The 12,536-nt window shown below is 36.7% G+C and overlaps 1 protein-coding gene across 2 annotated transcripts in view; it reads right to left on the reverse strand.

Annotated features, from left to right (window-relative positions):
* The window catches only part of LOC306886138 (lipid droplet-associated hydrolase-like), a 40,422-nt gene extending 40,233 nt beyond the window's left edge, over positions 1-189 (reverse strand). Inside the window, exon 1 of one of the 2 annotated variants that reach the window (XM_079443036.1) lies at positions 114-189. Coding sequence is in view for 1 of the 2 variants with exons in the window: in XM_079443035.1 (XP_079299161.1) it covers positions 44-140 (97 nt within the window). In the remaining variant the exon portion in view is untranslated. Of the gene's footprint in view, positions 1-43 lie in introns of both variants that reach the window. The other variant, XM_079443035.1, reaches the window with a different exon arrangement.
* Positions 190-12,536: the final 12,347 nt, after the last annotated feature.

Consider the following 12,536-nt stretch of genomic DNA (forward strand, 5'->3'; position numbering starts at 1 on the left):
TAACACGGCTGTGACATTTGAATGACTTCATTGCATTTCTTACCGACAGACGATATTCTTTTGAGTGTTTGTGAGCGGAGAAAGTTTGTAAGAAGAGATGTAATGACATTTACCGGTAATCTTCCCCAGGCAGGTACCATTAAACCCAAGGAGCGAAACGCTTCCTACTGTTTCTTCTCCTTAAGGTTTCAAAGTCTGAGAATCAACGGAAGCTTATATCGCCACCTATTGTACTGTATGTACTCATTCATCTACACTCATTTATTATAAAGAATCAAAAATACAGGGATTTGCTTATATGTAAGCATATGTAAGCAAAATCTTATTTTTTTTTCTAATTTATTTATTTATCAGTTTAACTTGACTTTTTGTCCCTCCACTTTTGATTGATTCAACACTATTCATTTTAATATCATTTGATAAAAAATAATATATGCTCCTATGTTTATGTTCAGTTGTTTCACTTTATGGCAATGAGAGGAACCTATTCATTGCCATTACAGTGAAATTATTGATAAAAAATGGCAATTATATATATGTATATATATTTATATATAGGCCTATCTATATCTCACAGAAGTGAGTACACCCCTCACATTTTTGTAAATATTTTATTATATCTTTTCATGTGACAACACTGAAGAAATGACACTTTGTTACAATGTAAAGTAGTGAGTGTACAGCTTGTATAACAGTGTAAATTTGCTGTCTCCTCAAAATAACTCAACACACAGCCATTAATGTCTAATCCACTGGCCACAAAAGTGAGTACACCCCTACGTGAAAATGTCCAAATTGGGCCCAGAGTGTCAACATTTTGTGTGGCCACCATTATTTTCCTGCACTGCCTTAACCCTCTTGGGCATGGAGTTCACCAGAGCTTCACAGGTTGCCACTGGAGTCCTCTTCCACTCCTCCATGATGACATCACGGAGCTGGTGGATGTTAGAGACCTTGCGCTCCTCCACCTTCCGTTTGAGGATGCCCCACAGATGCTCAATAGGGTTTAGGTCTGGACACATGCTTGGCCAGTCCATCACCTTTACCCTCAGCTTCTTTAGCAAGGCAGTGGTCGTCTTGGAGGTGTGTTTGGGGTCGTTATCATGTTAGAATACTGCCCTGCGGCCCGCTGACACCCCACCCCTTCAACCTCTGCAGCAATGCTGGCAGCACTCATCATTTCCCAAACACAACCTCTGGATATGACGCTGAGCATGTGCACTCAACTTCTTTGGTCGACCATGTCGAGGCCTGTTCTGAGTGGAACTTGTCCTGTTAAACTTCTGTATGGTCTTGGCCACCGTGCTGCAGCTCAGTTTCAGGGTCTTGGCAATCTTCTTATAGCCTACACCATCTTTATTTAGAGCAACCATTCTTTTTTTCAGATCCTCTGAGAGTTCTTTGCCATGAGGTGCCATGTGGAACTTCCAGTGACCAGTATGAGAGGGTGAGAGCGATTACACCAAATTTAACACACCTGCTCCCCATTCACACCTGAGACCTTGTAACACTAACGAGTCACATGACAACGGGGAGAGAAAATGGCCAATTGGGCCCCATTTGGACATTTTCACTTAGGGGTGTACTCACTTTTGTGGCCAGATATAATAAAATATTTACAAAAATGTGAGGGGTGTACTCACTTCTGTGAGATACTATATATATATATATATATATGTATATATTCACATCTGATGTTTTGAACCATTATCTCTCCCATTTATTGAATAAAATGCAGCCCCATTTAACCTTCATTTTGCCCATGTGTGATATTGCATTGATTGTTGATAACAGGCTTTGCTGTCAGGTCCACATAACACATTCCAATTGTTTGCATCATCTGCACAACTATGCTGGAAAGTCCCCTTTGCCTGCATTAGGTCATCTGTGTATGTGTGAGAAAAAAGTAGCACAAAATGTAGTTTTTTCTTGAATTTTTCAGCTGGGGGACTAAAGAAAACAAAAGATAAGGCACAAAAAAGATGATGGCATATACTAATTTGATAGGAGACAGACGTATTTAGGGCTGGACAACTGGGAATGTTGTCCCAGGCCTAATAAGAAAGCGGGCCTGCTAAATACATCTTTACACTGCACTTTATTTGCGGATTGAAGCAACAGCCCCGATCACATTATGCCACTGTCATTACATTATATGACAAACACTCACTTTGACCTCCCTGGTCAGCTTCAGCAGATGTTCTGGATCACTCCCCGACGTGAGGACTCAAACCTGCAGGTCATAACAGCCACACATACAGCAGCGCTCTACAAATACATTTACCTTTAGATATCAAATGGAATCTTTATCTTGTCGCATGCTGTGAGCTTTCAGAAAGACGAATGCATAGTAACAGACTATCTGCCTTCTGTTGCATGCGTATCCAATAAGTCTCAACTGCAACTGTTTTAAATATCAGTCTTAACCATCATGAGTTCCACAGTAATATCTGGACATAATCCATTCTCGTACAGAAATATTTTGAATCTGATTTTCTACCGCTGCTGTAACAGCCAGTAAAATGTCAGCACTAAATCCAAGCAAAGCACAAAAGGCTCCAACACTGGCTTAGGCAGTAATCTCAGTATTCTTTCAACACACTATCACAAAATCATGAGTCAATCACTGAAAGAAATGAACTGATTAAAATTGGTAAAAATAAAGTATTAGAAGCCAAGCGGGGAAAAGAGTTCCACACACTTTTTATTAGATCAAGATTAGTTTCAAGAAGAGCATGCAATGTGGCATTATACCATTGCACTGTTACTGTGTTTTCTCATGTCGGACAGATACTGTGACACAAGATTAGATGCAGATTTCTCATTAGATACAGAATCAGGTGTCCTGTGAGTTCTCACCTGAAAGAAAGTAGACCCATATGTAATCAACAGCCAGATCGATGTTTGATGTATTAGGTCCAATACCGCAAGTGCACATGTAAGCAGACTGAGACAGCGCTACCTAGCAGCATAATTTAAAAGGTATTCAGAGAATATCTGGAAAGTGTAAGTCTTACTCACTCTAATAAACTGTTACTTTGACAAAAAGATACATTTTGTGATGACTAAAGTGGGTTTTGGCGTGTTATTGTCTAAAATAATGTTTATTTATGATAACGTTCACAGAAAAAAAAAATTAAAAAGTAATAAAGAGAAGACAAAGTGCTGCCAATTTAGCTTTTTTGGCCTGCTTGATGTGACGCAGGCCAGTGAAACAGCTGCAAATAATGTGAATGTATAAATAATGAATTTAAATGCTTGTTCAAAGTTATTCAGTTGACTAACAAGAAGTAAGCCAAACCTTGTCAAACCGGTTCTCCAAAGCACACACCAATGTATCTTGCATTTTTGCAAAAATAAGTACATCATTTAATCAATTATAATTTCAATAGATATGAAAAGAAAAGAATATGGAAATAGTCTTTTATTGTGCACTTTTAGCCAAAGAAAGCAGCGTTTCTCAAATTTAATATATAAAAGGTTAGCATTGTTTTAATTCTGGGCAATGAAACGTTGCAGATTGTGAAGCCAATGATACACAATGTGAAATGTTGCTGTGTTAGTTTTAGGGGCTTTTCACACAGAACGCGATTTGTATTCCATTCCGCTGCTTTTCTATTGCTTTTCTATGTAAACATGCACCAACGATACATGAGCATATTTGACCGTTGAGCATTGCCTCTTTTGTAAAATTTTACTTTCACTGTCTTTTTACCATTCCACTACCCTGCTACTCATGTTTTTAAATGCAAAAACGCGTTCTGTGTCATTGACCGGTGAGACTTAAAACGCAACAGCTAGTTTTTTAGTAACAACCAACAGTGTTGGGGAAAGTTACTTTTAAAAGTAATGCATTACAATATTGCGTTACTCCCTAAAAAAGTAACTAATTACGTTACTTAGTTACTTTTTATGGAAAGTATAATGTGTTACATTACTTTTGTGTTAATTTTGCGTTATTTTTTTAAATATGAGCAGGGCTTGATTGTTTTCACACCAAAAAGTGTAATGAATAAACCTCAGGCTGAAGGAAAAGTAAATTCACATCTGTACAGTAGAACACAGGAGAAAAAGGTTCAATACTCTTCAGCAATAAAAAAAACAACGAAGCACAATTGTTAGTTTATCTAAAGTCATTTTTGCTTATTAGTATGGTTGATCTGGATCATCAAACGTCAGCAGCAGAGAAATCGGTTAATAAAATGAGATTAGATACATTTGTGCTATTTAACATATTTAATTATTGCAGGTTTACCTCATATTCTGAGTTTACATTTAATTCATTTTGATGAACACTAAATCAGTTTTTTTGCGAGTGAGATGAATTAATGCACATTCACATTTAGTCTAGAACTACAGTAACATTATGATCACACAGCACACACAACGCCGCTGTACTTCCGATTTTTCCCAATATGGGGACAGGAGACTTGTCAGTCAATAAATGGGAAAACAAAGTAACTGTAACTGTATTATATAACTATTTTCTTGTAAATTAAAAAGTAATGCGTTACTTTACTAGTTACTTGAGAAAAAGTAATCTGATTACGTAACTTGCGTTACTTGTAATGCGTTACCCCCAACACTGACAACCAATCAGAAACTGATCAGCACTTGCCTCTTTAAATATTTATATGCTTTGTATAGTCATAGAAACGTCCATGCACTGTATTTAAAATCTTGGTGCAGTTTGAGGGATGATCACTTTATTCGTATGATCTGAAAAGTGTGAAAAGCTTTTTAGGGTGTGTTTTAAATAGGAGGAAATAAGCTTGACTTTAATATTTTCTGGTGTAAAAATTGTCAGATCACCCCTGACCCCCACATAAAGTATTTGGTCTCAAACATATGCTTATGCTAAAGAGCATTGCTCATATACATGCTATTTATGCCTGCAGAGAGTATGCCAAGAATTCCATGCTTCTGACCTGACATTCTCACATCTCAATCTAATCAATAATAATGATATTTTACTGGAAACACATGTAACATTTAACCACACACACAGTCAAACACATTTTCACCAAGCTGCTTGAGGACAAAAGGGAATACTTAGTGCACCTGTGAAAACACAGTATCAAAATATTGGTAGAGAGATCTGTTGTTTAAATATGAAAAAAAGAGAGATTATAATGTTAAGTATTTCCTGAATATATCTTGATATATGACAATGTGAATATCAGTCATTCATTAATAAATATATCCATAACACAGCTGTTTTTTTTTGGCATGTTCCCTCTTTTTTCCTTTTTAACTAAGAAGATTAATCAAAAGTTTCACAAGACCTGAGGATTGAGGACACAAGACTGGAGTTCAGAAATCAGCTATATGTGGTTTTGATATTCATATGAATTCATAAACAGAAAGAGACATAAAACATTACATTTATAGAGAAACATCAGAAATGAATGCAGGTTCTTGTTCCTAGTAAATGTGATGTTTGTCTAAAGATAAACTGTGAAGAAATTATTTATTTTTTTAGGCCAAGGCCAAGCAATCACACTGATTTGTACAGCAAAAAGTATGAGCGTGAAAGACTGTTCATATTTAATTTGAAGGTTAATTAATTGATTTCAGGATAGAAAGGTGAATGAAATGACAGATGAAGGAAGAAAGTGAAAAAATATAGAAGCAGATGTACATTATTTAGTTGTTTAGAGTTTCAATGACATTGTCTCAAACAGCATTCTATCTCAGTCTGCTTCAATTTTTAGTCCCTAGCTACTAATTAGTGATTATTGAATGCAATAGTTGCAATACAATTCCAGTGGTGAAAAATCAATTCACCAAAGACAGAATAGCTAGCATGTTTTGCTTGAACTTTCGCCATGGCGTTAGAACTGGTACACCGTTGTCACTTGCGAAAACACAATGGGTGCGCCGTTGATGGAAACTTACAGATTAAGGGGTGGTAATATTATAATAAGATCCCCTTTTTACATCACGGGGGAGCGAAATCTGAGCGGCTCGTTTTTTCACAAGCTTACAGAGAAAGGATTACAAAAAAAATTAACTGGGTTGTTCTTTTTCACATTTTCTGGTTTGGTAGATGCACCGGGAACCCAATTACAGAGCTTAAACATGGAAAAAGTCAGATTTTCGTGATATTTCACCTTTAAATGTCTTGTTGTATTCAGGGTTACCAAGGAATTAATTGAGAGATTTATACCTCTCATTTTTTACTGCTCTGTGACAATTTCTACTGTTAAAATAGGAAGAAACTGTTCCCTCATTTGATCAAACATTTGAAAACAAATTTAAAAAGAACTATAATATAACAATAGCCAAATAAATGCAGCTTTACATGGTGCACCTCATGCTGTTGACTATTTTGCATCACATGACCAGCCATGTACAAACCATTTCACCTCAGTAACCTCCATGCTATTAAAGAGCTTTGCTTGTGAAATCAATTAATCATGGCTCCCTGCAAATAAAACATTTCTTTAATGCCATTGGTAGCTGAAAATATTAGTGATGCTGCATCCACACCTCTAGTTGTCAGACGATTCTTGTCCATTGCAACATACACAACAATACTGCATTTAAATTATATTTGCATGTTATCAGTTTTTTAAACGCTAATCACTTTGACTGAAAGGCATTGCTTCGTTTCAAAGCATCTTCCACACATCTGACACAAGTGCCTGGAAATGTTTCAAAATTCCAAGTGTCACACAGAAAGGATTCACTCTGTTGCCATATCTGTAATATGTTGCTCAGTCAGTGGCCAGCTGTTGTTTTATGCTCCAGCTTGGTTGTAAATCGTCACAAGATTTAGAGAGACACTTTGAAACCCGCTGCAGTGATTTACATGTATGACAGACCCAACAGGTTGAGCTACATTATCTGAGCTCTCAAGGGTGGAACTGCTGTCCATTAGAGGCACTGTGCAACCCACACACACATTATCTGTAGCCAAAATGGTTAGAAACAGATGCATCCAAAATCTTCAAGTGCCCTGTGTGGTTAAAAGTCCATATTAGTGTCTTGCTCCTGTGGGGCCTTTAGGACTTGAGAGCATGTGTGTGTATTAGTGAAAAGGATGTGATTTACACATGCAGGGGTCAGAAGGAAGAGGGGGCGCCTGGTGTTTGGTAAAGCACCTGGCCCGTCATATCTGATCACATCAGTTTCTTCTTTCTCCCCTTGCTACTCAGAGACATTTATCAAACAAGTTCTTCATCACTACAACCTCTAAATCCTGCCTCAATACATCTGAAGAAAAAACTTTCCCCATTCAACCATCTGTGCCTCTATTCAGAGAATAATACAGAATTTATTGCTTTATTGTTAAGGAACTAGTGCGCTGAAATGGTCACTTAATGCATTTATATTAGCTAATTTTAGTTTGTTTTGAATTTCTCTATACAACTTTGTTAAAGACATAAGATAATTTAATTAAAAATATGAATTTAAATATGAATAAATAAAAATTATTTAATATTATTTATATTATAATTATTAAAATTATGCACAGTTATTTATTATTTAACTGTATGTAATATTTATGATTTAATATGCATGCAAGTACTCACAAATCAGCACTTTACAATAAATTTGAATTTGTCAAGACAAATATAGGCTTATATATTCACAGAAGTATTACAACTGAATATGAAATAACTTTAACTTGAAAATCATGCTAAACAACATTAAATCACAATAGTAGTTGCCATCTGGTTCACTGCCCATATATAATACCACACTCTCTGTACTGGTGTGTGTCTATGATGGGCTGCAATTATGTCATTTCCTGCCTTCATGTTACTAGTGGCAAATTCATCCGCCAGATTTCATTACATTTGACATTTCAAATAGAAACCTTTGGCAGTGCTGCTCTTTTGTCTGGCATGGGTTGTCCAGCATCAGGTCTCTGTTATGGGGTGATGGGGCAAACTGGTTTAGGGTCACCCTCAGCTGCCATTAATTAAACACAGAGAGCAAAAATGAATGACAGACTGTCACCACTGCCAGCATGTGCCTTCCAACCTTTGTATATGAAAATGTGTTATGTAATTTAAGAGATGCCCATTGCAATATTCTCTGTCCACAGCCAAAACGTTGAGGGCATATGTGTGTTTCCTTTATGTCTCAAGGGTTGATTTGAATTAAAACTAACTGAACTTACTAAGAAAAAAAATGTTAGAAAAAAATACACTGAACAAAATTATAAACGCAACACTTTTGTTTTTGCCCCCATTTTTTATGAGCTGAACTCAAAAATCTAAGAATTTTTCTGTGTACACAAAAGGCCTATTTCCTATTTTCCTAAGGTGTGCTTTAGGCTGGCCACAATAAAAGGCCACTCATGTCGCAAGTTTTGAGCGAGCGTGCAGTTGGCATGCTGACTGCAGGAATGTCAACCAGAGCTGTTGCCAGTGAATTGAATGTTAATTTCTCTACCATAAGATGTCTCCAAAGGCATTTCAGAGAATTTGGTAGTACATCCAACCGACCTCACAACCGCAGACCACGTGTAACCACACCAGTCCAGGACCTCCACATCCAGCATCTTCACCTCCAAGATCGTCTGAGACCAGCCACTCGGACAGCTGCTGCAACAATCGGTTTGCATAACCAAAGAATTTCTGCACAAACTGTCAGAAACCGTCTCAGGGAAGCTCATCTGCATGCTCGTCGTCCTTATCAGGGTCTCGACCTGACTGGAGTTCGTCATCGTAACAGACTTGAGTGGGCAAATGCTCACATTCGATGGCGTTTGGCACTTTGGAGAGGTGTTCTCTTCACGGATGAATCCCGGTTTTCACTGTACAGGGCAGATGGCAGACAGTGTGTATGGTGTCGTGTGGGTGAGCGGTTTGCTGATCGAGTGGCCCATGGTGGCGGTGGAGTTATGGTATGGGCAGGCGTATGTTATGGACAACGAACACAGGTGCATTTTATTGATGCCATTTTTAATGCACAGAGATACCGTGACGAGATCCTGAGGCCCATTGTTGTGCCATTCATCCACGACCATCACCTCATGTTACAGCGTGATAATGCACGGCCCCATGTTGCAAGGATCTGTGCAAAATTCCTGGATGCTGAAAACATCCCAGTTCTTGCATGGCCTGCATACTCACCGGACATGTCACCCATTCAACATGTTTGGGATTCTCTGGATCGGCGTATACGACAGCGTGTTCCAGTTCCTGCCAATATCCAGCAATTTCGCACAGCCATTGAAGAGGAGTGGACAACCTGATCAACTCTATGCAAAGAGTTGCACTGCGTGAGGCAAATGGTGGTCACACCAGATGCTGACTAGTTTTCGGACCCCCCCAGACCTCTCCAATACAGTAAAACTGCACATTTTAGAGTGGCCTTTTATTGTGGCCAGCCTAAGGCACACCTGTGCAATACTCATGCTGTCTAATCAGCATCTTGATATGCCACACCTGTGAGGTGGATGGATTATCTCGGCAAAGGAGAAGTGCTCACTAACACAGATTTAGACAGATTTGTGAACGATATTTGAGAGAAATAGGCCTTTTGTGTACATAGAAAAAGTCTTAGATCTTCAAGTTCAGCTCATGAAAAATGGGGGCAAAAACAAAAGTGCTGCGTTTATAATTTTGTTCAGTGTATATACAGTATATCATAGTCCATTAAAATGGTTTCGAAAACAATATTTTTAATGCATTAGTAATTTTTTTCTATTTTTCACAGGCCTTTTATTTATTTTAGATTTTAATGTCTTACCCTTGTCCCAGAACCAGACTATCAACTTTGAACTAGTAAAATACATATAAAAAAAATTAATTATTTAATTTTTAAAACAAGGAGATAAATAATAATCATACATTCAGACATTTGTACCATCATTTAGACCACAACAAAACAAACAGCTTTGGCACTAATAAAGTTTTGTAAAGTGTGTAATATCCATACAAGCAGCAAAAATAAATAAATCACTTTTAATGTTTAATTTCTAAATCCCTTGGTGTCCATAGAAAACCTATATGTGCTTTTTTTTTAGCTCTGTTCAGCTTCTCAAACTCTAAATTTGAGAGTGTTTATATTATATGGCATAAATTTTCATCAGTTGACTGAGCACCATATAGAGGAAATGTAAAACAGGATACTTATTTAAGCTTCCAAACTTCTTGAAAATTTCAGTAGATGGTCGGGAGCCACATGAAATCATAATTTTAACGTGTGGAAGGTAATACATCATTTCAAGCCTTCATGCTGTCATAACTGTGATGTATTCAGTAGAATGCATTTGAAGAAATGTTTACAAATCAATGCAATGTAATGTAGACATTTACACAAACTGACAGGAAATACTGCAATATTGTTATACTGCAATATGTTTGACATTAAAAACTAAATATAGTGGTAAAATTATCTCCTTCATTTAAAATAATAATAATAATAAAGAATAGACCGATTCATTGCGACGAATGAAGTTCTATGGAAGTTTGAAGAAAGTCCTTATTTGCTTCTGCACAGTTTGAGTGTATGAGAGCATGTAATAAATAGATGAGTAATGGTGCAAATGGGAAATCTGAAACCTGCTCATCCACCGACTTTCTTTTTAAAAGTTCCCTCAAAAGACTCAAAGCCCTATGATTCATGAACAGACAAAGCATAGATGATTATAAAGAGGCTTTTGGTCTGACATGCAAATTGGAAAATGCATAAATTCTTACTGGTGTTTACTGCATGAAAAAAAGCACCAATGTGTCATAAGTCACCTGATTAACAGGTTTCAATTTTTAACAAATTTTCATTTTAGTTTGTAGTCAATCAGCCCAAACTTTGTCACTCTGGATGAAAAGTTCACTGAGGAGTGGAGAAAATGAATGACCTTTTGATTAATATGATGCTGGTGTCAGGAGCTGATGATACCCAAATGCCAGCGACTAGCAGAGAGACAGTCAACATTTGATCTGTAAGAAGGTCAAGTGAAAAGCAAAACAGCTAAGAAGCATGAAATCATCTGTCCATATGATTTTTATCAGTTTCCAGCCTTCTTCCAGCTGCAGCAGGTCTGGATGGTGGAGTGGGTGGAGCGGCGTAAAGCGGTGCATGTTTTATTGCCTTTAACACACCCTGTAAATCATTGACATTTTGTTTTTACTTGTTAGCCTACTCCTCTGTAAAAATGAGATTATTTAGAGCTGGCACTGAATCAGCTCAGGGATATTTGAAGATCAGGGATGTTGTTATGAAATGTCTTGTTAACATCTGTGCTACTTATTTGATTCTGGCTAATCTGCAACACAAATAAGTGCACTTTCATTGCAAATCAGTATTTTACTATTTATGTAAACATCGAAAATTTAATTGGATATTAAGGATTATATTAAAACTTAAGATAATTTATTTATTTATTTATCATTGCCAAACAACATTTGTTTTAGTTTTTTTTTAGATTTAGAGTATGTTTAAAAAAAAAAATATATATCTGCCAATAATAAAAATAAGTAATTTAATTCAAGATACATTCTCATACACAATTTTACTTCTCTAGTAAATGTATTTATTTATTTTTAAATTATGGGAAATTTATGTTTTGTATTGTTGCAATAAAATAAATCATCTTTAGGAATTAATCACCAGTAAAAAAAAAAAAAAAAAAAAAAAAAAAAAAAATAGCAGGTGGCTATTGATTTTAGACCAGTGTCTTTAACAATCTTGTGATCATTCAAGTTCATTCTTGCTTAAATGTGATTTATCTAAAGGTAAAATTCATGCCCACTTTAAAAAGAATGAATCTTCACTGAACTTTTAACCAACCCAATGTATGACCACTGTCTGTTAGGAAAAAGCAATATGTTATGTCTGGGTGATCACACACTACAAAAATGTTGGGGGTCACAACTGGGAGGCTGATTTTCCATATCCTGAAGTTCATCTTCACATGCTGTGGGTCCACAATAACAGGCGACCTTGAATAAAACTAACAACAAATGTCCTTTCATTCACAGCGTCATCCAATGTTTCGGTGTATTTTTTTTATACTTCTTCCAAATTGTAGGCAGAAATATTATATATGAATCTTGGGATTGGGAAACCCAGTGGTGAGGGGAAAAAAATGGATGGCAACCAATTTATTCACCGCTTCCATTTGGAAATCCTTCGGAAAACGGCAGACAGCTACTCTGTGCTACTCAGTTACTTGTGAAACATCAACTAAAGTTGTTTTGCCAAGTATCCATGGCTAAATAATAACTGGCATACTCTTCGGAGTGTTACATTAAACCTCTGACAAGTGAATGAACGAAAGCCAAGAGAAATGGAAAACGTCTTTCCTAAGAAAGCACTTCATCATGAATATGGTAGCAGGCTACTGCTTTAATTCCCTTTATTCCAGGAGCAGATGCACAAATGTTGATAGTACTTTTGGCAAGACAAAAATAATCACATCCTGAAGAACTGGATATGGAAATGCAATCTATCGATGCACCATGCACATGCACATGTACCTTGTCATCAAACTTCAGGTTTTTAATATTAATGGTGGTGAAAAGGATCAGCTATCAAAAGCAGATATGTTATCCATCTGTTGCATGATATTTAGA

This window comes from Barbus barbus, assembly GCF_936440315.1.
Source record: "Barbus barbus genome assembly, chromosome: 20".
Classification (NCBI taxonomy): Eukaryota; Metazoa; Chordata; class Actinopteri; order Cypriniformes; family Cyprinidae; genus Barbus; species Barbus barbus.